Source organism: Schistocerca cancellata, chromosome 2 (genome assembly GCF_023864275.1).
Source record: "Schistocerca cancellata isolate TAMUIC-IGC-003103 chromosome 2, iqSchCanc2.1, whole genome shotgun sequence".
NCBI classification, from domain to species: domain Eukaryota; kingdom Metazoa; phylum Arthropoda; class Insecta; order Orthoptera; family Acrididae; genus Schistocerca; species Schistocerca cancellata.
This window is the reverse complement of record NC_064627.1, coordinates 497,974,777-497,995,149: the sequence shown is the minus strand read 5'-3', so window position 1 is coordinate 497,995,149 and position 20,373 is coordinate 497,974,777. Positions and strand designations below refer to the sequence as shown.

General features: G+C 36.5%; 1 protein-coding gene across 1 annotated transcript in view; it reads right to left on the bottom strand.

Moving 5' to 3' along the window:
* Positions 1-690: 690 nt before the first annotated feature.
* The window catches only part of LOC126155690 (dynein axonemal heavy chain 8-like), a 622,476-nt gene continuing 602,793 nt past the window's right edge, over positions 691-20,373 (bottom strand). Inside the window, exons 44-46 of the mRNA XM_049916245.1 lie at positions 12,842-12,963; positions 9,534-9,695; positions 691-825 (exon numbers count right to left, since the gene is read on the bottom strand). Coding sequence (XP_049772202.1) covers positions 700-825; positions 9,534-9,695; positions 12,842-12,963 — 410 coding nt within the window. The 3' untranslated portion in view covers positions 691-699. The remainder of the gene's footprint in view (positions 826-9,533; positions 9,696-12,841; positions 12,964-20,373) is intronic.

Here is a 20,373-nt window from a genome sequence, read left to right as displayed (position 1 = left end):
GTTATCCTTCATTAACAAGAGTTCCAGTTATCTCCCTCCTGGTGCCATACCGTACAGTTATCAATTTTTAAAATTAATTTTGCTTTGCAAAATTATACATTTGTTTTTTTTTTTTTAATCTGGTGAATGTCCTGTGGTTCATCTCTCTCATCTGCAACCTTTGTCTCAGCGTGTATATGCTTGTGGACAACAGTCTCTTGTAACCAGTGGTTAAAGCACTGGGCTCACATTTGGGAGGAGCTGGATTCAAATCTCTATCCAGCCACCCAGATTTAGGTTTCCATGGTTTCCCTAAATGTATTATGACAAATGTCAAAATGTTTACTATAAAAATAGACATACTTTTCCTTCAACATCCCTATCCTGTTCCAGACAGTGCTCCATGTCAAATGATCTCTTCAATGGTGCGACTTTCAGATTGAGTGGCAAAAGAAAGTGTTGTCAATTCACCTATAACAAATTTGGTTGGTATATTATGATTTTTCTTCTTCTTCTTTTTCTTGTTCTTCTCCTTCCCCTTCTCCTTCTCATTCTTATTTTATAACAATAAAGACCTGAAATTTAAGTATGTAAATAATTCCAAATTCAAATTTATAAAATCATTGCATGCATTTTGTTATATGTACATTATCTCAAAAATACATTTATATCAAAATTGCACAAAATACGTGTCTGGAGAGGAAGACACAATAGTTATAATTATGCTATATCACATAGTAATGCAACTCCTCGTAGTATCCAATGATCCGGTGGTTTGTCACTAGGGAGCCACAATGGAGTAATGAATGTCAAATCTGTTCGATTTGGCTTTTTGTAAACTGGACACTGAAAAAAAAAGCAGGTTATTAATACAATACCTAAAGTACTCAAGCAACATGTAACTTCAAGGGCATAAGCACAAATACCAGTGAAAAACATGAACAGGAAGGGAAAAATTAATAAAATGTTTGAAATAGCTCCAGATGACAATTCATGAAGCAGTGTTAATAAAGCTCAACAAATCTGGAGGTAATAATAGTGTGTAGGTTCTCTAGATGGCCTACACATATAAATAAATATTTGTGATGATTCTTATTTGCGCCATCCCCAAGCGGCAAAGACATGAAAGGGAGGTATGATTATATCTGAGTAAGCTGACAGAAAACTGATAGCTATACTATAAATTCTTGTATGTACCTCAACTGTTTTTTTCACCTATCTTGGTGCCTGTCAGTCTTCTGAGCTGGTGTGATCAAGATGTATGTGCTTGCACCTTCCCAATATTGCATTAATTAAAAGTTGTAATATGCAGAAGCTGCAAGTTTTCATTCTCCTACCGAGCTACGTCGTAATTTCACATCCTGGTATGACGAGGGCTTGCATTTTAAAATGGAGCTTTTTGGAGAAGAAGTCAATACGGAGAGAGAATAGGCGATGCGGCCATGCCAGCATCATCGTACATTATTGGGGAGACAAGGTAAATATCAAGCCGTACACAAAAACACCAAGGAATTAATTTTCAATCAATGTTCCAGAACTGCCACAACATTTCTTAACCCGCGAGCAGCCATGACTGCATGCATTTCTGGACTTACAATTTCTGGTGTGGCTAAACATTTATTAGTATAACTACATCAGCTCTGAACGGTTCACATTATCTATCCCCCTAACCACTACAATACATACTAGAGAGTCCTATGTGGAACAAATAATGAAAGAGGAAGAATAACCCCTCAATATATAGATGATGTGTAGGGCAGCTGACAGGCTATGGGGGCTCTTATATGACACGTTTTAATTTCTTTTATAATTTTTCTTGATTTTTGTTGTTCCTTTAATCCATTCCATGTAAAAATGAGCTGTGTGAGGATAAGGGGCAGGGGTGCCCATGTGCCTTCAAAAATGGAAATCCACAAAAATGAAACCACCAACATTGCAAAATATCGCTTCTGCATTATTAATTCATTGCCCAATATACATAGTTTGTTTACCTCAGTCTCTCTGACTGAGGCATTCTTGTGACACAAGTTGTGTTAGTTTGATTACTTTGTGGATCAGTGACTCCAAGACACAGAGACGATGAAGCAAGCTGAGCCTTTCCCTTTTACAGCTTGCCCCAGACCACATAGTATTCTTTCACTTTCGAGGTAGAATAGTAGATGGAGGAGGACCAATGTCTTCATTTTTGCTTCAGGAGAAGATTTATTTAGTTGGGTGTTACTCCCATGAAACAAATGATGCAAACTCCAAACAATCGAACAAATGTTAAATCATTTTGTATTACGGTTTATGGGTGCTTGAATTGGACTGTGATTAGCAATAATGATCCAAGATCCAAAACCTCAAACTGAGGTATTGATCCATTTGCAAACCATTTCATTGTAAAATCTGTAATAGCTATCATTTCCAAAACTTGTAGAAATGTAGGCAGTTATGTACACTGTATTAAAAATGTCTCTTGGATGATTATTGCTGAATTAGCAAACTATTATTGTGGGTCAGCAACAGTAAATTGTGAATATTCTGATGTTGGCGATAGTAACAAACACATATATAAACATAATACATTTCACAGCAGTATTTATTTCTTTCATACTAAAGTAAATACAATACGGAGAGATGTAACATGAAACATGTGTTAAACTGAATATTCTGCTCACGCCTTATGCAACTTTTTTGACATCATTGTATATCTTCTTCAAAATCAACTACACTATTAAATCTTTTGATGTCATTAATGACTTGATCATCTCAGATAAGAGAATGATCAACATGGTTGGCATCACTGGGTATCAAGTGCAACATAGATTTCAGATCTTCAAGTGTAGGTTTAGATATGGCATTCTCTTGAGGAGGGGTTCAAAGAGTTCACAAAAGTTTGAGTTACAAGGTCTTCCCTGCTGTTTCTTTTGCAGGTCCACATTGACATAGGCATCATCATTATGGTCTGCTTTTATGTACAGCCTTTATGGAACTTCCTTTTTCAACATTATTTTCATATTTGTGTCCAGTTAGTTGTTTCCTGTCGTGTCAACCTTATGATTCACAATATGGTTCTCCATTTTAGAACCTTCAACAAAATTGTTGGTCTCTATTAAAGTTACAACAAGGGGATTTCTTTTCCTACAAGTATTCATAACATCTAGATAGTCACTTGGTAGGTACATGCAATGCTGACTATTCAAAACTCATTCAACATCACTTAAATATGCATTTGACAGAAATGTGTGCCTAGGAATCAGAAGCCGTAGAGAAACTGAAGTATGAGATTGATAGTTTTGTCTGCATCGAAGTGCACACCAGTTGTGGGGAAAGTGACGATCTGTTGGGAAAAAGCACAAATTCCAACATGGGTAGAGAAACTGAATACCAAAATTAGAAGCTTTGTATTAAAAATGGAGCAACTACAAAAACATGCTGGAAGACTGTTAGACATACATAAATGGAAATAAATGATACTGTTCAAAAACTTGAACACATTTGTGACATTGCAATGCTAATGTTTTAAATATCATAACTACTGAAGAATAGTTTTCCATCTGCTTCTTTAATTGCCTCATCCTCCAAGAACATTGGCAATCAGAAGCACGATCTGTTGTTTATCCATGGCTTTTCCAAACAGGTATTCTGTGCTCAGTTCAAATCACTGCCCTAGGTTCTTTAGCCAAGATGTATGTACTGGACCATGTCTGCTATCAATATTTCCTTGAAGATTACTTGCAGCAAGTTGCATTCCTTGTTCCACATTATATAGACAAAGTATTAGAGTTTTCTTTACTGAGAATTTCTAAATGTTTGTTTATACACTGTAGAGCTGCCACATTTGTGATATTATCTATTCATGGTACTCTTGATATCCTTTAAAACACCAATACTTCAAATGGCTCCAGTTTTGTACCTAATACTGCAGTAAGTGTCCATGACTCCACTCCAAAGTGAGTAGGATACTGAACATGTCACATCAAAGTAGTCAAGTGATAAGTGTAATACTTATGTCATGGCTTTCAGAATTTTGTCAGTTCCTGAAAAGTGCTTCTGGCCTGTTCAATACTGCAGCAAATTTACTGAGAGAAGACCCAGTAACTGTTGATTTTACACCTCAAATATTTATATGATGAAATTCTTTCAATCCTACTGTTACTGGGTGTAACAGTTATTGAATTTCATTTCAATTTCTGCTGACAACCATCCATCTTGTCTTCTTGACATGTAAACATATCCTCTCTGTATTGCTCCCTTTGGCAATGGAGTTTATAATTCTTGCAGATATGCCATCCTGGTTGCAAGTAAAACAGTGTTATCAGCGTATATTAACTCCATTAGCCACCACTGCTTGATAGTTTCCATCAAGAGCATCTCAGAAAATCTTTTCATAGTAGATGTTGAAAAGTAATGGGGAGAGAATGCAGCCCTGGGAAACTTCTTTCATAATCAGTACTTCCCATAGCTGACCACTGTACACACACCAGCACTTTGGTTCCAATAGACATTCCCAATCAACTGGATATCACAACCATCTAGCCCCAGTTGACCAAAACTTGCACATTAGTTTGTCATGCTGGATAGTGTCAATGGCGTTCCCATAATCAATGAAATAAGCATAAACATTGACATAAACATCACGAAGCTTTTGAGTCAATACCTGAATGCTCCCTGAGTCCCAACACAACTCCTGGATCCAGTCTCCAATGCTCTCATTACAATTACAAGATATTCTGAAATGCAGTATTTTAAGGAATAATTTGAGGGTGCTACTCATTAAACTGATTATTCCGCAACGATTGCAACACTTTGCATTGTGTGTTTTGGGAAGTGGTACAAACACAGGTTTAAGCCAGTCATGTGGTAAGATTCTGTTTCGATAGATACTGTTGAACAAACCAGTCAAAAAGGAAAGAGACTGTTTAACTTTGGGGTGCTTTAGTGCTACATTGCGCATTTTGTCAGGACCTGGTGCCTTTGTATTTGACGATGTGGCATGCTCTACTTCTGCTTTTGTGATCCATATCATCACTTTCCCAGTGGTTAGAAAGATGACTATGTTTCATGCATGGAATCACTCAGCAGCTTGAGAAAGAGTGAAGAGCTGAGAGCAAAGCGAATATGAAATCCACCAATTTTGTAAATAATTTTTTTGTAAATTCATGACATAAATATATTAGAATATAAAATAAAATAAAAATCAATTCCTCATTCTGTGCTGATGACTTTGCTCATATTTTGGTCATTTAACTGGCTGTTCTTCGAATCTTTTTAATCATTTTTTCATCACAGCAATTGGTGAATTGGTGACATTTTCATGTAGTGTTGAATCAGAGTTACTTGTTTTTGAGGTAGATATTCGAACACTGATAACACTGACACAAAATTCCATTGCCTCAAGTAAGATGAGAAAACATCATCAAACAGTAATGACCCCAAAGTTTGCTGCTGCTGTGGGCTTAGTCACAGGGAAGTAGTTCATATTCTGGTAGCTACTACCCATGTGGTATGGCAGGCATTATCCATATGAAATTATCCTCTTAAGTGTTTTTGAGAGGAAGATGGGCTATAATAATCTTAAAAAGATTTAAAAATGGTCTGGAAATGATGTAAATAAATTCCATTGCAATTAAGTATGGAAAAACAAGGAATACTTGGGTCAGGTCAATGTGACTTGAACACTTGATTTTGATCTGGATACTTCAAGAGAACAGCAATCTCGAGAGCATTATACATAATTTTTAGAGTTCATTGTGATTTTTCTTGGCAAAGCAGTATCTCATGGAGTTTCTTTCCATGCCCCAGAGGCTATCTATCAGGGTGGAACGTGAAAGGCATTTGTTATTTGAAAATGTTTGTGTTCCATGCTGAATTTGAATTATCATTACAGTTTATGATATTTGTATTTGCCTGTCATTGTGTATATCTATTGTGGTTCTCTGCCTCTCCCACAGCCAAAGTGCCATATATAGATTTCAGCATTGTTTCGCAGCTTTATAAATATCAAACTGTTGATTGTGATGTCTCTTGTGGGGCTTTCCAAAAATGGAAAAATTGTCTATTGTTCCTGTCTCCTGAATCTGCCGTCTTTGCATCTTTGGTCCTAATTTGTCTTCTGATTCAAAAATCAAAATGTTCAATACATTTGAGCATTAGGGGGAACCATCAGAAGGAAAAACCTATAGAGTTCAAGTAGGAATTGATCAATTCACAGAAATAGTCAATAATGGCATTGATCAGCCAGTTCTTAATAAAAGAAGACTACTGTATTTACTGGATCTGACCTGAGTGACTGAGTTCTTTAAGGGGAGTACATATGGCGGAATTGGTCAAAAAGTGACATTTTCGGATTATTATCTCTTATTAATATTTGATCTCTCCTGAATAATTTGATGCAATATTTGTCGAAAAATTCCAATTGGAAGTGTAGTTTTTATCATTTCAAAGCTAATAGTGCGTGCGTAAAATTATCCAGTTGTTCTGCACTGACTTGCCTCAGTATCTCTATCTCTTGAACTATTCAATCTAGAAGGCTGTGGTTTTCAGGTATTTATTCCTTGAAATCATGTTAATGTTCGTGTTAAGAGGTTGGATGCACTGTGTAAACAGAAATGGCAGTATAGCACATGCATTTTGTTTATTTACTTTGTGGTTGTCGTGTTTCATAAGTTTTGAACTGAAAACATAGTGATTTGGTGTGTTATTATACACTCTTATACCTCTTTTCAACATGACAAAAAGAAGGGATTGTTTTAAGAAGCAACATTTCCATGGAAATCAGCATATCACAAAATCTGAATCCAGTGTTGATCCTGAAATAGATTTTTCACAGACATGTGATAAGGACACGCCTACTAGTGCTTCGAAGAGAAAACTTGGAGACCATGAGGATTTATTTATTGGCAAAGATAAAAAATAGTTTAGCTTATGTTCTTTTAGATTTGAGTGTCTTAGGACAAGTTTTGCAAGATGCTGTGTCATGTAAGGTTTGTGGTGGGCAAATTAGCATTTCTGAGGACTCATCTGCAAAGACTGGACTGGCTAACAAACTTGATATTCAGTGCTAAGCTTGCAGGCTCTTGACATCATTTTGGACTTCTGAAAAGTGCAAGAATGACTTGTTTGAGAGCAATGTTAGATTCCTGTATGGAATGAGGTGCATTGGGAAAGGATTGGCTGCAGCTGAAGTATTATGTGCAATGCTGAACTTGCCAAACCCACCAACCAGATCAAGTAAGTACACAGAAGTAATTGGTGAATGTGTCAAATCTGTTGCTGTTGCTTCTATGAAAGCTGCTGCTAAAGAAGCAGTAGAATTAAATAACACAACAGACTTATCTGTGACAGTTGATGGCACATGGCAGAAGAGAGGTCACACATCAAAAAATGCAGTTGCAACTGTCACTAGTGTTGACACAGGTAAAGTTTTAGACATTGAAGTGCTAACTAAATACTGTCATCAGTGTAAATCAGTTGATGAAACAAGTCAAAGCCAAAAACAAATTGTGCTAAGAATTGTGAGGGAACTAGTGGGGTTATGGAGGCTACTGCAGTTGTTTCTATGTTCAGACGTTCACAACAGGAGAGAGGTGTGTGTTACACTGAGTACTTGGGGGGTGGTGATTCAAAAGCTTACAAATCGGTAGTGGAAAGCCAACCTTATGGTAATAAGCAGATTGTTAAGATTGAATGTGTGGGCCACATTAAAAAATGGATGGGAACACGTCTCCAAAAATTGAAGCAGACAAAAGGAAAAGAGAAGGTATCAGATGGAAAGACTCTAAATGGTAAAGGAAGACTTACAGACTAAAACATTGATGAACTCCAGCATTATTATGGAATGGCAATAAGAAACAATACACACGACCTACAAGGGATGAAACGAGCAGTGTGGGCTACATTCTTCCACAAATCTTCCACTGATGATACACCTATACATGGTCTTTGTCCACCTGGTGCTGATTCATGGCGCAAGTACCGCAAAGCTCAGACAGCGGGTAGCGGGGAACAATTTAGGCGCAAAAATAGCATACCATCTGCAGTGCTGGAAGCTATTAAACTAATATATAGAGAATTAGCTCATCCTGACCTTCTTTCCAAATGTCTCCATGATCGAATGCAAAACCCGAATGAGTGTTTCAGTAATGTAATTTGGACCCGCATACTAAAAAATGTCTTTGTAGGAAGAAAAACTCTATGCTTGGGTGTTTGTGATAACATTTAATGATGGTATAAAGGAAAGAATTGGGGTACTAGGGGAACTTGGTATCACTCCAGGTGCTAACACACTGCAAGCCTTTCAACGAATGGATCGACTTAGGATCTTGAAAGCCCAGCATGCAGCAGAGGAAATGACTAAAGAAGCAAGAGGCAGGAAAAGAAGGGAGCTTCTAGGTTTGCAGGATAGTAAAGAACAGGCTCCAGATAATGCTTATTATGGGCCTGGCTGTTTCTAGAAGCTGGCAAGCCTCCATGTGTAAGTTGATATCAAATAAAATGTTTGAACTTGATTTGCCGGAAATGACATTTTTAAAATTATTTGACCCGTATCTTTAATTTTACACTATGTTACCACTTAGTATACTGCAGCTACTGAACCTCCCAAAACATCTCTACCCCTAACGGTTTTTTACTTACAGAAGAAAAAGTGGACTTTTAAAAGAAAATATTGACCAACATTTTTAAAAAATCATAACTAGCTAATTATTTCTCTGTGCATTTTGATTCTGGTTCAGTAATCAGAAAATGAGTGATACTATACATCCCAAAAATTTCAGATCTCTATCTGTCACAGGTTCTGAGATAATGGGTCATCAATATTGCAAATTTAACACTGTGGGTATAGGATGTATGTACTCGCCTTAAGACAAATCTTTCACAGTGGCACAAAAAAATTAAGATTTTGTCAGTGACCTACTCTTGGTCAATAAACTGAAAGTTACAAATGATCTGGCAGAAGAAGGTGGAGGCGGCATTTTGTAAAGTATATCTAATATTGCCATCAGCTTGTGGGGTATAAAAAATATTTTTTAAAAGAATAAGGATCTTTAAAAGAAAAGTTAATTTTTTTCATCATATTTCCTTCACAAACATTGTATGCAGTAATGTTTTAGATTGTATGTTTAAAGTTATTACAATAAATTTAATAATTAATTTTAATCAGCTGCTTTTGTGTGATAGTTTTAGATAAAATGTAAGTGAGATTTTTATGTGAGTCTTCATTTAGGAACTGGTGCCTCCTTTTATTATGGAGCCAAAGTTACACAAAACTCTTTTTTTTCATGCAGTAGTACCAATTTGGGGATGGCAGAAAGAAAAAAGAAAAATTTCACTGTTAGTAACATAAACAAGGCAGAAAATATTGCTGAGCTTTGTGACTGAGGGATGATGGGGACACAAAAGTTGAGAAATGAGACTTTGCAGATTCAGTGCCACTTATTACTAAAATTGGTAGCTAACGTCAGTGTAACTTTTTGTAATTAATTTCACTCACTTTATTACACACAAAATTTTCCCATTGTATATGATGACACTCATTACCAGGAAAGTCATGCTAATAATCAATTACTTACCATATACAGTTTAGGATCCTTAGGTGCTGTGCTGTTAATTGCAAACACATGGACTACTGGCATATTGACAAACAACTGTTTTGGGCGAGACTCGACTAGTTTTACAGCTCTTTTATTCCAGCCACAACCTTCAAGAAATAGACCATGCACGTATACACCCTCCTGTAAAATAACGATACAAAAAAGAGAAATGAGATCTAGTATAATGGGGGAGATAATAGTAGATGTTAGTAAATAGCAGTTTTGGCCATGTGTGTGTGTGTGTGTGTATGTGTGTGTGTGTGCGCGCGCGCTACTTCTGCTGCAACACCAATGAAACCTCAGTTACGGAAAGGAATAATTTATGAAATCTCAAGTGAAATATCAACTAACCCCTTAGTTTAGACCAAATTTTTGCTTTTTTATCTACCACTTTGCCAACAACAACATTAATGGCTGTAAACAGATGAGACAGATCAACAAAATACTGAATTTGCTATGGAACATAACATCAGTGACCTATAAGATTGTTTATCCATAATTCTTCCACTAAATTTTGTTTGCATTTACAGCACATGTTTTCTCTCAAGTTCACCTCTTACAATATGTTTCTTTCCTGTGCTTGCTTATCTTGACCTTCTTCTCACATGTGCTGTTTTCTTATAGAATGCAGTTCAATGTGATTGGATGTACAATTTTTATTTTTACTTTGCTAACTTTATGGTTTAGTGATTGGGTTTTGATTGGCTGTCCAATGTTAACCACACAGTGTATATGTACTGCAGGATGCCTTATGTTACATAAATATTTTTGATATTAGAATGTCACCCTGCCTGGAATTTCTCTTCACTGCCAAGAGGTCCCATGCTTTGCAAGAAATTCATACCTTGTCACTGTTACAGACAAACATGAAATGTGACTTATTAGCATGTGACTTATCAGCTTTCACACCTCCAGTATCAAATGGCATTATTCCTCTGTTCACACTAATGTTTGTACCTTATGGCTGGACTTAGATCTTTAGGTGTTGCACTTTAATTTTTTGCACTGTTTAAATGGTTGTAAATGATTTATCATGAAATGAATACAAACATCCCTGATTGTGATTTTGTAGCACCTTTTTTTGACACCCGCACCTATTGTATCATTTCTTCTTCTTTCACTTCTTTAACTCTTTCATGATAGATTTTGTTTGCCCTTTCTTTGTGACCCACTGCTGAATGCTTTGGCTTGAAAAAGTTTCTCGTGGAAGACATGTACTCAAATGTTCACATTTTGGTTTTCAAAAAATAGTAAGAGATGTATATCTCACTGGACCTGGCACAGAAGAGTTATTCCAAAAATTTGAATTACCTCATAAAATATCAGTTCAAATATCAGCGATTTCATGCTTCATTTACATTTTCTTTATTTCTTGCCCAACCCATACCATGAAACGTGTCCCAGTTGAGTATCTTTCTTCTTGATTATACTATAAATGTGTGCTTCATAGCATTCTAAATAATTTCTCATGCCCTTGAGGTTAGACATATATTTTAGTTTCTTCATTTGAAATAGGCATACATCTGTACTGGGGCTATTTAGTCTCACTGGACACCCTGTTTACCATTTTTAAGCCTAAAAACTCATCTCCAGTCTCCTTGTCACCATCCCCACAATAAGAGAGGAAAGCTATTTCGAAATAAGCTTAATTTTTTGATGATTTATTTCTATTGTAAAGCTTACTGTTTACATATCAACTGTCAATCCTACAGTAGCAGAAAAGGTACCTTAATACTTTCTGCATAAATGTTTTGACACTTAACATATAGCTGAAGAAATAAATATAATGTCCTAATGTAAGACACCATTATCACATCGTCATCAATAACAAAACAATTTTTTCTAATAATAATAATAATAATAACAATAATAATAATAATATAAAATGAGTAAGCAAGACAATATTTGTGAAATGGTAATAAAATCACATTTAGCACCACGAGGGGGGTGCAACATATACTAAGAATAGTGAACTACAATGTGGCAACAGTGTAGTGAGAAACTGGCATTTTCGAGTTCAAAAAGTAGAAATGATTTTTTTACAATAAAGTGGAAATTTATTGCATGTGGTATTCCTCTTCCAAGCTCAACACTCCCGTTAAAAACCTATATCTGGAGAAGTGTACCAAAAAGTCTGTTCCCAGTGAGGGTGCTTTAAGAAAGGTACACCTTCAGCTGTTATATAAAGAAAAACTGTCACAAATCAGATGAATAGTATCTGATGGTACAGTATATATATTCTAAATGAAATAATTAACAGGCAGAGCAAATCTGTATAGAATATTTTGTGCGACTACTGAGTGGAGAACAAATGAAGACAATGATTTTGTTTGCTGGCAGCCAGAGACAGTGGTAACATGTGTGAGATGTGTTTGTGTGAATGTGTGTGTGTATGTTTTCCAATCCAGAAGAAGAAGGTCTTTTGGCTGAAAGCTTACTTGTTTAGCAGCTTTTTGTTGTGCCTGCTGGTGACTCAACATCTCCACTATACTGCCATTATTCCATCCTGGATTTTCCATTGTTTAGTAGTATGGCTGTATGATTCAAAATTCAATCATGTCCTGATTTTGATTAAAATAGTTTGGGAACACAAGTTATTGGTGTAGGTCTTGAGGGATTTGGTATTAGAACATACATGTTTACTATAGGTACTTTGAGTGTAAGGAAGGGTGCTGTCTCTTTCACATTATCTCTATTTTCTTCCACTTATTAATTTTTAATTACATCATTTTTACCACTTTCATTTTCTCATTATGTTCTAGTATGTCTCAGGCACTCAATATACTCATCTTTTCTAACACCTCTGAATTGAGATTGGTACAGTGTTTACTAATGTGCTATATTTGACCTCCTATTCTTTCTGATGCTTTTTCCTTCACTTTTGCTTCCCTTCCACCTTGTAATAGGCGAATCCCACTTGACTTCAATTTGTAATAGATTCTTTCCTTACCTTTCCTATTCAGTCTCCCTTTGCTGAAGAGGTAAAGGCTCATCTTTCTGTCTCCTTGTGGTTTTAACAATTTTCTGACTTCAGTTTTCATTTTCATGCAGTTAACTGCCTTTTGTTGTTGTCCATTATCTGCTACACTATAGCCTTTATAGTCTCAGTTAGAATCCAAGCTAGCCAATAGCAGTCCCTGTCATTCATACACTGTTAACTACAGCACCTAGACCTGATGGAAGTGTTTTAGATCATTTCTAAGATAAAATTTAAGCAAACTGGTAATTGCAGGTACATAGTGGAAGCTTAGTGAGCAGTACTATCATTTATTTGCAAAGAAACTCACAACTGGTGGAATTCGAACTTCTTCCAATGCGAGCTTTGTCACCTCATTGTGTAAGGTAACAACGTCCAATGCCCAGCCCTTATGTGCTCTTGCTACCTCCTGTCTCATTGCTGTCAGGAAACCTGCAAATTTAAGTGGATTATGAAAATTTTTGTTTCATACCTTACTTTAAACTGTGATGATAATGATAACAAATGGCACTGAACCATGGACTAAATTAAATATACAAACATCTCTAAAATATTTCAGATTCAATTACAAAAATGTATATTGATTTTTAACATCAATTTTTGTAATTAGGGAGATCCTTAGAGTTAAATTAAGTACACCACTTCCGTATTTTAAAATTTTATGTATCAGTTCAAACTTTGCACAAAGATAGATAAATTGATAAAGTCAAAACAAAACTTTTTTAATCCAATATTTTTTATCTGTTGTTGAGATAAAATGATTTGAAGTAGAGCTAAATGAAACGTGTAAAATTTGTTCTTGCATGAAATGAACGCACAGAAATGATTTCTTACAATAAAATTAAAAAACTCACTTGCAAAAATTTAGCTTCATGCTGATTTCAGTGCACCATCCCGATATATTGGGACCATCACCATTATAGAGTTATGAACCTCCTTGTTCCAGCATCCCGACAAAAACCAATTTTGTCCCAATTTTGCAAAATACTGTTACGAGCTTGGCTCAAGTACTGAAGTAATGCCATCTGTTAGCTCAACATGTAAAAGCAGCTATCTGAAATCCCGGATTGGGTGATGACTGAAAACCATCTTTATTTATTTATTTATTTAGTCCTTTGATCACTTGTAGTACAATGTACAAGATGATATTGGACTTAATTCTGGTCATTACAGTAGAGAGTTTTTCAGGATTACAGTATATACAGTTCTATGTGTTATACGTTACATGAGTTACAGCTCTACACATTTACTGCAGGTCCGGTATTCATTTACTGACTGGATACGGTGGTACTGTAAATATTTTCTAACAGATCGTTCGGAAGTATTAATATTTAGTATACATTTTATTTAATTTGGCAACTTGTTGAATAATTTTATTCTCAAGTAGCATGTACCTTTCTGATATAAAACAGTATTAGTTGGAAGTAAATGCAAATTACCTTTTAATCTAGTGTTGTGATTATGTAAGCCACAATTTTTTCTAATACCATTATCATTTCCAATTACATTTCTTTTAATATACATTAGAATGAACATACGAGATAGTGGTAGATCTTTCAATGTTTTAAATATTGGTTTACATAACTGTACAGTTCTGCTCCCTATAATAATCCTAATGGCATTTTTTTTTTTTTTTTATTGTGAAGGTCCCGAGAGGTGCTAGTGAATTCCACCAGAATCGGAGTCCACATTTTAGGTATGCATTGAAATATGCATAATGGGCAGACATTAGATCCTGTTCATTTATGCATCCTTTTAGAGACATTAAAAGATAGCAACCTGTATTCAGCTTGAAATTAACATGCTCAATATGTTTGTCCTATTTTAGGTCACTTTGAATCCATATGCCAAGAAATTTTGTTACTTCTTTATTAATGATGGGTTGTTGGTTGACAGTGATATCTGGATAACACAGGGTATTGTTTTAAGAGCTATGGAAATTTAATGCTACTGTTTTTCTGTTATTTATTATAAGCTAATTCACTGCGGATCATTTACTTAATTGATTTGTAAAAGAGTTTACTTTATGTTGGATATCATCATTTTTTTGCTGCATTTACTAATATTGTTGTGTCATCAGCAAATAGAATTATTCTGTGTGATTTATCATGCACATCCACACACAGTGCCACACAAAACAACAAGGGCTGCAAGCCCCCTCCATGAAAAACACGACCACACCATAACACCAATGCCTCCAAATTTTACTATTGGCACTACACACGCTGGCAGATGACGTTCACCGGGCATTTGCCGTACCCACACCCTGCCATTGGATCGCCACATTGTGTACCATGATTCGTCACTCCACACAACATTTTTCCACTGTTCAATCATCAAATATTTACGCTCCTTACACCAAGCAAAGCATCATTTGCCATTTACTGGCTTATGAGCAGCCGCTCGACCATGAAATCCAAGTTTTCTCACTTCCTGCCTAACTGTGACAGTACTTGCAGTGGATCCTGATGCAGTTTGGAATTCCTGTGTGATGGTGTGGATAGATGTCTGCCTATGACACATTACGACCCTCTTCAACTGTCGACAGTCTCTGTCAGTCAACAGATGAGGTTGGCTCGTACTCTTTTGTGCTGTATGTGTTCCTTCACATTTCCACTTCACTGTCACATCAGAAACAGTGGACTTAAGGGTGTTTAATAGTGTGGAAATCTTGCATACATATGTATGACACAAGTGACACCCAATCACCTGACCATGTTCAAAGCCCATGAGTTCTGTGGACCTCCCCATTCCACTCTCTCACTATGTCTAATGACTACTGAGGTCACTGATACGGAGTACCTGGCAGTAGGTGGCAGCACGATGCACCTAATATGAAAATCATATGTTTTTGGGTGTGATTTGGGGGAAAAGTGAACACCTGAATTATTACATGTGAACTCTTAATTGATCTTATTTTATTGTAGTGGTCCTTACTCCCTATGTAGGTGGCTTTCAACAAAATATTTTTGCATTCAGAGGAAAAGGTTGATAATTTAAATTTTGTGAAAAGAACACCTTCATTTTAATGATTGCCAGCCAGTTTGAGTATGATATATCTCTCTCTCTCTCCCCTATTTTGCCATACTACAAAATGAGCTGCCACTGATTGAAGTATTTCAATGTCTACCATCAATCCTATCTGGTAAGGATTTGATACCCTTCAGCAACTACCCAGAAGAGGACAGACAAGCACAGTGTAGGTAGTGCCTTATTGCATCTTCTAAGTGTTGTGGCAATGAAATACAGTCTTTCATTCGGCTTCCTTACAACATTTTCTGTGTGATGGTTTCCATTTAAGTTGTCCATAATTGTAATCTGAAAGTTTTTAGTTGAACTGACAATCTTTAAATTTGTGTAACTTATCATGTAACCAGATTCTTACAGGCTCCTTTTAGAATTCCTGTGCAGAATCTCAAACTCTTTATTGTTTAGAGTTTATCGCCACCTTTTGCACTATATACATATCTTGTTTAAATCATTTTGCAATTGTTTTTAATTTTATAATGACTTTACTAGATGTTAAATAGCAGCAGCATCTTGAAACAAGCAAAAAGGGCTGATCTTATTGTGGTCTAAATCGTTTATATAGATCAGGAACAGCAGAGGGCTTGTAACACTTCCTTGGGAAAGTTTGATATCACTTCTGTTTTAGTTGATTACTTTCTGTCAGTTGCTATCAGCTGGGACCTTTCTGACATTATATTATGAATCAAGTTACATAACTGCAACAATACTCCATAGACATGGAATTAAATTTACAGTTGCTTGTGAGGAATGATGTCAAAAACCTTTTGGAAATCTAGAAATATGGAATCAATCTGAGATCCCCTACCAATAGTACTCATGGCTTTGTGTGAATAAAGAGACAGTTGTGTTTCTGAATCTGTGCTGCCTCTGTGTCGTTCATTTTTTATTTGTATAGTAAAGAATTCCACAGTTTTGAAAGTAAAATCACTTTAAACGTGGTAAAAAGATGTCATGATATAGCTTCAACAATAACAGATATTTTTACAGACAAAACACTACTGCAAAGTCTGGTTGAAATTTGTAGGGTATCTGTGATGATCAACATTGGGGAGGGAAAAAAATTCAACATTCTCTCGCAGTTATTATGCAAAAATACCAAAATTTAATGTTGTATCCTACAGCTACTTTTTCAACACATTTGTAACTGAGTGTATCTCATATCCTTAAATGAATAATTTTACTAACTTTTTGACCACCTGCAACATAAGAAAATAGTAATGACGCTGATTGAAATTAATGTATCAGAATTAATATATTTTTGCTGAACAGATAAGAAATTTTTCATACATGTTCATTCATATAAAACCTGGTAACAATCCATGTTTTTAAATTGGAAGACTCATGACAAATGGGATTTAATAGAGAAGCCAGGGTAGGTAAGAAAAAAATACAGTATTGTGTAGTATTTATAATAGCATCAATGGCCTCCTCATAAGCCAACCTGTTAATGGTCCATCTAAAGGAAGCTATTCCAGCCACCCAAGGTCTTAACCCCCTTGTATTGTTCCAGTTCAGTGATTCATGATCTGGACCCAGTGCCATGACTTTCTATCCTCATTCCCCCATGATCTTTACACCCTCGCTTCCATTCATTTCATGTGGTACATTTCAGCTTAGAGTGTCATTTTCCCGCCTGCTGACCCTCAATACTTGGATGACTGTAAAAATCTTTGGGCTTTATAAGCTCACCAACCATCAATGGTACCTCAAAAGTCTCTCTTATAAAAGTAGCCACCAGAGGAAATTGTATCTGCAATGATGAGCAGTCCCTTGCCCTTTATGCTCAAGGTCTTACTACGGCCTTAACAGGTAGGTACCACCCTCCAGTCCTAGTCCACAAACAGATCTCCTATAGCACATACAAACATAAAAAAAAGGATTCACGTTCACAAAACTTAATCATTCACTACATAATGTCATCATTTATAATTACAAATCATATTCAGTTTATCTGGAAACTATTTATTTAAAGAATTATTGACTATGATAATGGTGTAAGTTGAATAAATGAATTAAAATTATTAAACATTTTTGAAACCTACAGAACACACAGAGCTGATATTTTCTATGAACAAATAGCTAGTTATTTGTAAAATAATATACCTCAGTTGAAAGTCCTTCAGTGCCTCTTTTCAGCAAGAATTTTAGTTTTCCTGAAAGCTTCCTATTTTAAAAGTTTCCATCTACCAGAAAAAAATTATGTTATTTTGACTGTTAAGCATGATTAATTCCTAGAACAAATGTCAGGATTTGGTTTTCATGATTTTTTCTGACCTAGAAAAAATGTTTGGCTGAAACATGCATTGTTGTCACAATGTAATTCCAACTACACTGATGGAAAGAGTTGCAACACCAAGGGGGAGTTGTGCGATGTAAGTGAAAGTTGGTAGGCCTGTTTCTACCTATGAAAGATGATGTCTATTCGAATTTCATGCCAGTTGCATAAGAGTGGTGTTAGTAGTGTGTAGAATGGCTATGAGCATTAGTTACCTTTGAGACTGGACTTGGTGAATTGATGTTAGTTAAGAATGCCTTCAAGGCAACAAAGACACCATTGTCAACACCTAACTGAGTTTGAACAAGGTCATGGAATAGGGCTGTGAGAAGCTGAATGTCACTTCTGTGATTTTTCAGAAAGACTAGGCAGGAATATAGCCACTGTAGGTGATTGCTGGCAGCAGTGATTGTGAGAATCTAAGGGCTGCAAGAAAACTAGGCTCTAGATGACCATGTGGCACTACCAAGAGGGGAGACCATTATGTTTGGCAAATGGCTCTGGTGTATTTTACTGCATCTACAGCAGCAATTTGAGCTGCAGTTGGCAACAAAGTGACACAATGAACTGTCACAGATTGGTTACTTTATGGACAGCTTCAAGCCAGATGGCCTGTAGTGAGAATTCCATTGATCGCAAACCACCACTATTTGCGACTTCAGTAGTGTCAAGTGAAAGTTCATTGGAGGGCATGTTGGAGGTCTGTTGTGTTTTCTAATGGAAGATGGTTCTGCCTTGGTGCCAGTGATGGCCATGTATTGGTTAGAAGGAAGTCAGTTGAAGGCCTGCAACCAGCCTGTCCATGTGCTAGACACACTAGACCTACTCCTGGTGTTACAGTATGGAATGTGATTTCATATAACAGCAGGAGCACTCGTGGTTATCCCACACACCTTGACTGCAAATTTGTATGTCAGTCTGATGATTCGACCTTTTTTTGCTGTCATTCATGAACAGGATTCCACCGGGTGTTTTCCAACAGGACAACACTCGCCCACATACCGCTGTTTTAACCCACCATGCTCTATAGGGTGTCAACATGTTGCCTTGGTCTGCTCAATCAACAAATCTATCTCCAATTGAGCACATGTGGGATATCATCAGATGACAACTCCAGCATCATCCACAAACAGCATTAACCATCCCTGTATTGACCAACCTACTGCAACAGGCATGGAATTCCACCCCACAAACTGACATCTGGCACCTGTACAATGTACTACACAGTGCATGCACATTTGCATGCTTACATTCAACACTCTGGTTCCAAAAGAATGGAAGGTAACACAGGTCACACCTATATCCAAGAAAGGAAATAGGAGTAACCCATTGAATTACAGACCCATATCACTGACCTCAATTTGCAGTAGGATTTTGAAGCATATACTGAATTCGAACATTATGAATCACCTTGAAGAAAATGACTTATTGATACATAACCAACACGGATTCAGAAAGTATCATTCTTGTGCAACACAGCTCTATATTCCTGTGAAGTAATGAGTGCTGCTGACAAGGGATCAAAGATCGATTCCATATTCCTAGATTTCCAGAAGGCTTTTGATACTGCTCCTCACAAGCGACTATTAATCAAATTGCATGCATATGGAGTATTGTCTCAGTTGTGTGACTGGATTCATGGTTTCCTCTCAGAGAGGTCACAGTTTGTAATGATAGATGGTAAATCATCGAGTAGAACAGAAGTGATACCTGGCGTTCCACAAGGTACTGTCATAGGCCCTCTGCTGTTCCTGAGTTACATAAATGATCTAGGTGATAATCTGAGCAGCCCCCTTAGATTGTTTGCAGATGATGCTGTAATTTACTGTCTAGTAAAATCATTAGATGATGAATTCCAATTACAAAATGATCTAGAGAGAATTCCTGTATGGTGTGAAAAGTGGCGATTGACACTAAACAAAGAAAAGTGTGAGGTCATCCACATGGGTACTAAAAGAAAGCCAATAAATTTTGGGTATACGATAAATCGCACAAATAAAAGGGCTGTCAATTCGACTAAATACCTAGGAATTACAATTACGAGCAACTTAAATTGGAAAGACCACATAGATAATATTGTGGAGAAGACGAAACAAAGACTGCACTTTGTTGGCAGAACACTTAGAAGATGCGAAAAACCCACTTAAGAGACAGCCTAAATTACACTTGTCCATCCCCTGCTGGAATACTGCTGTGCAGTGTGGGATCTTTACCAGGTATGATTGATGGAGGACATCGAAAAAGTGCAAAGAAGGGCAGCCCGTTTCATGTTATCATGCAATAGGGGTGAGAGTGTCCAGTGACAGTATGATATGCAAGTTGGGTTGGCAGTCACTGAAACAAAGGCAGTTTTCTTTGTGGCAAGATCTATCTACGACATTTCAATCACCAACTTTCTCTTCTGAGTGCGAAAATATTTTGTTGACACCCACCTACGTAGGGAGAAATGATAATCATAATAAAATAATAGAAATCAGAACTCAGGCAGAAAGATTTAGATGTTCATTTTTCCGATGCGCCATTCGAGAGTAGAATGG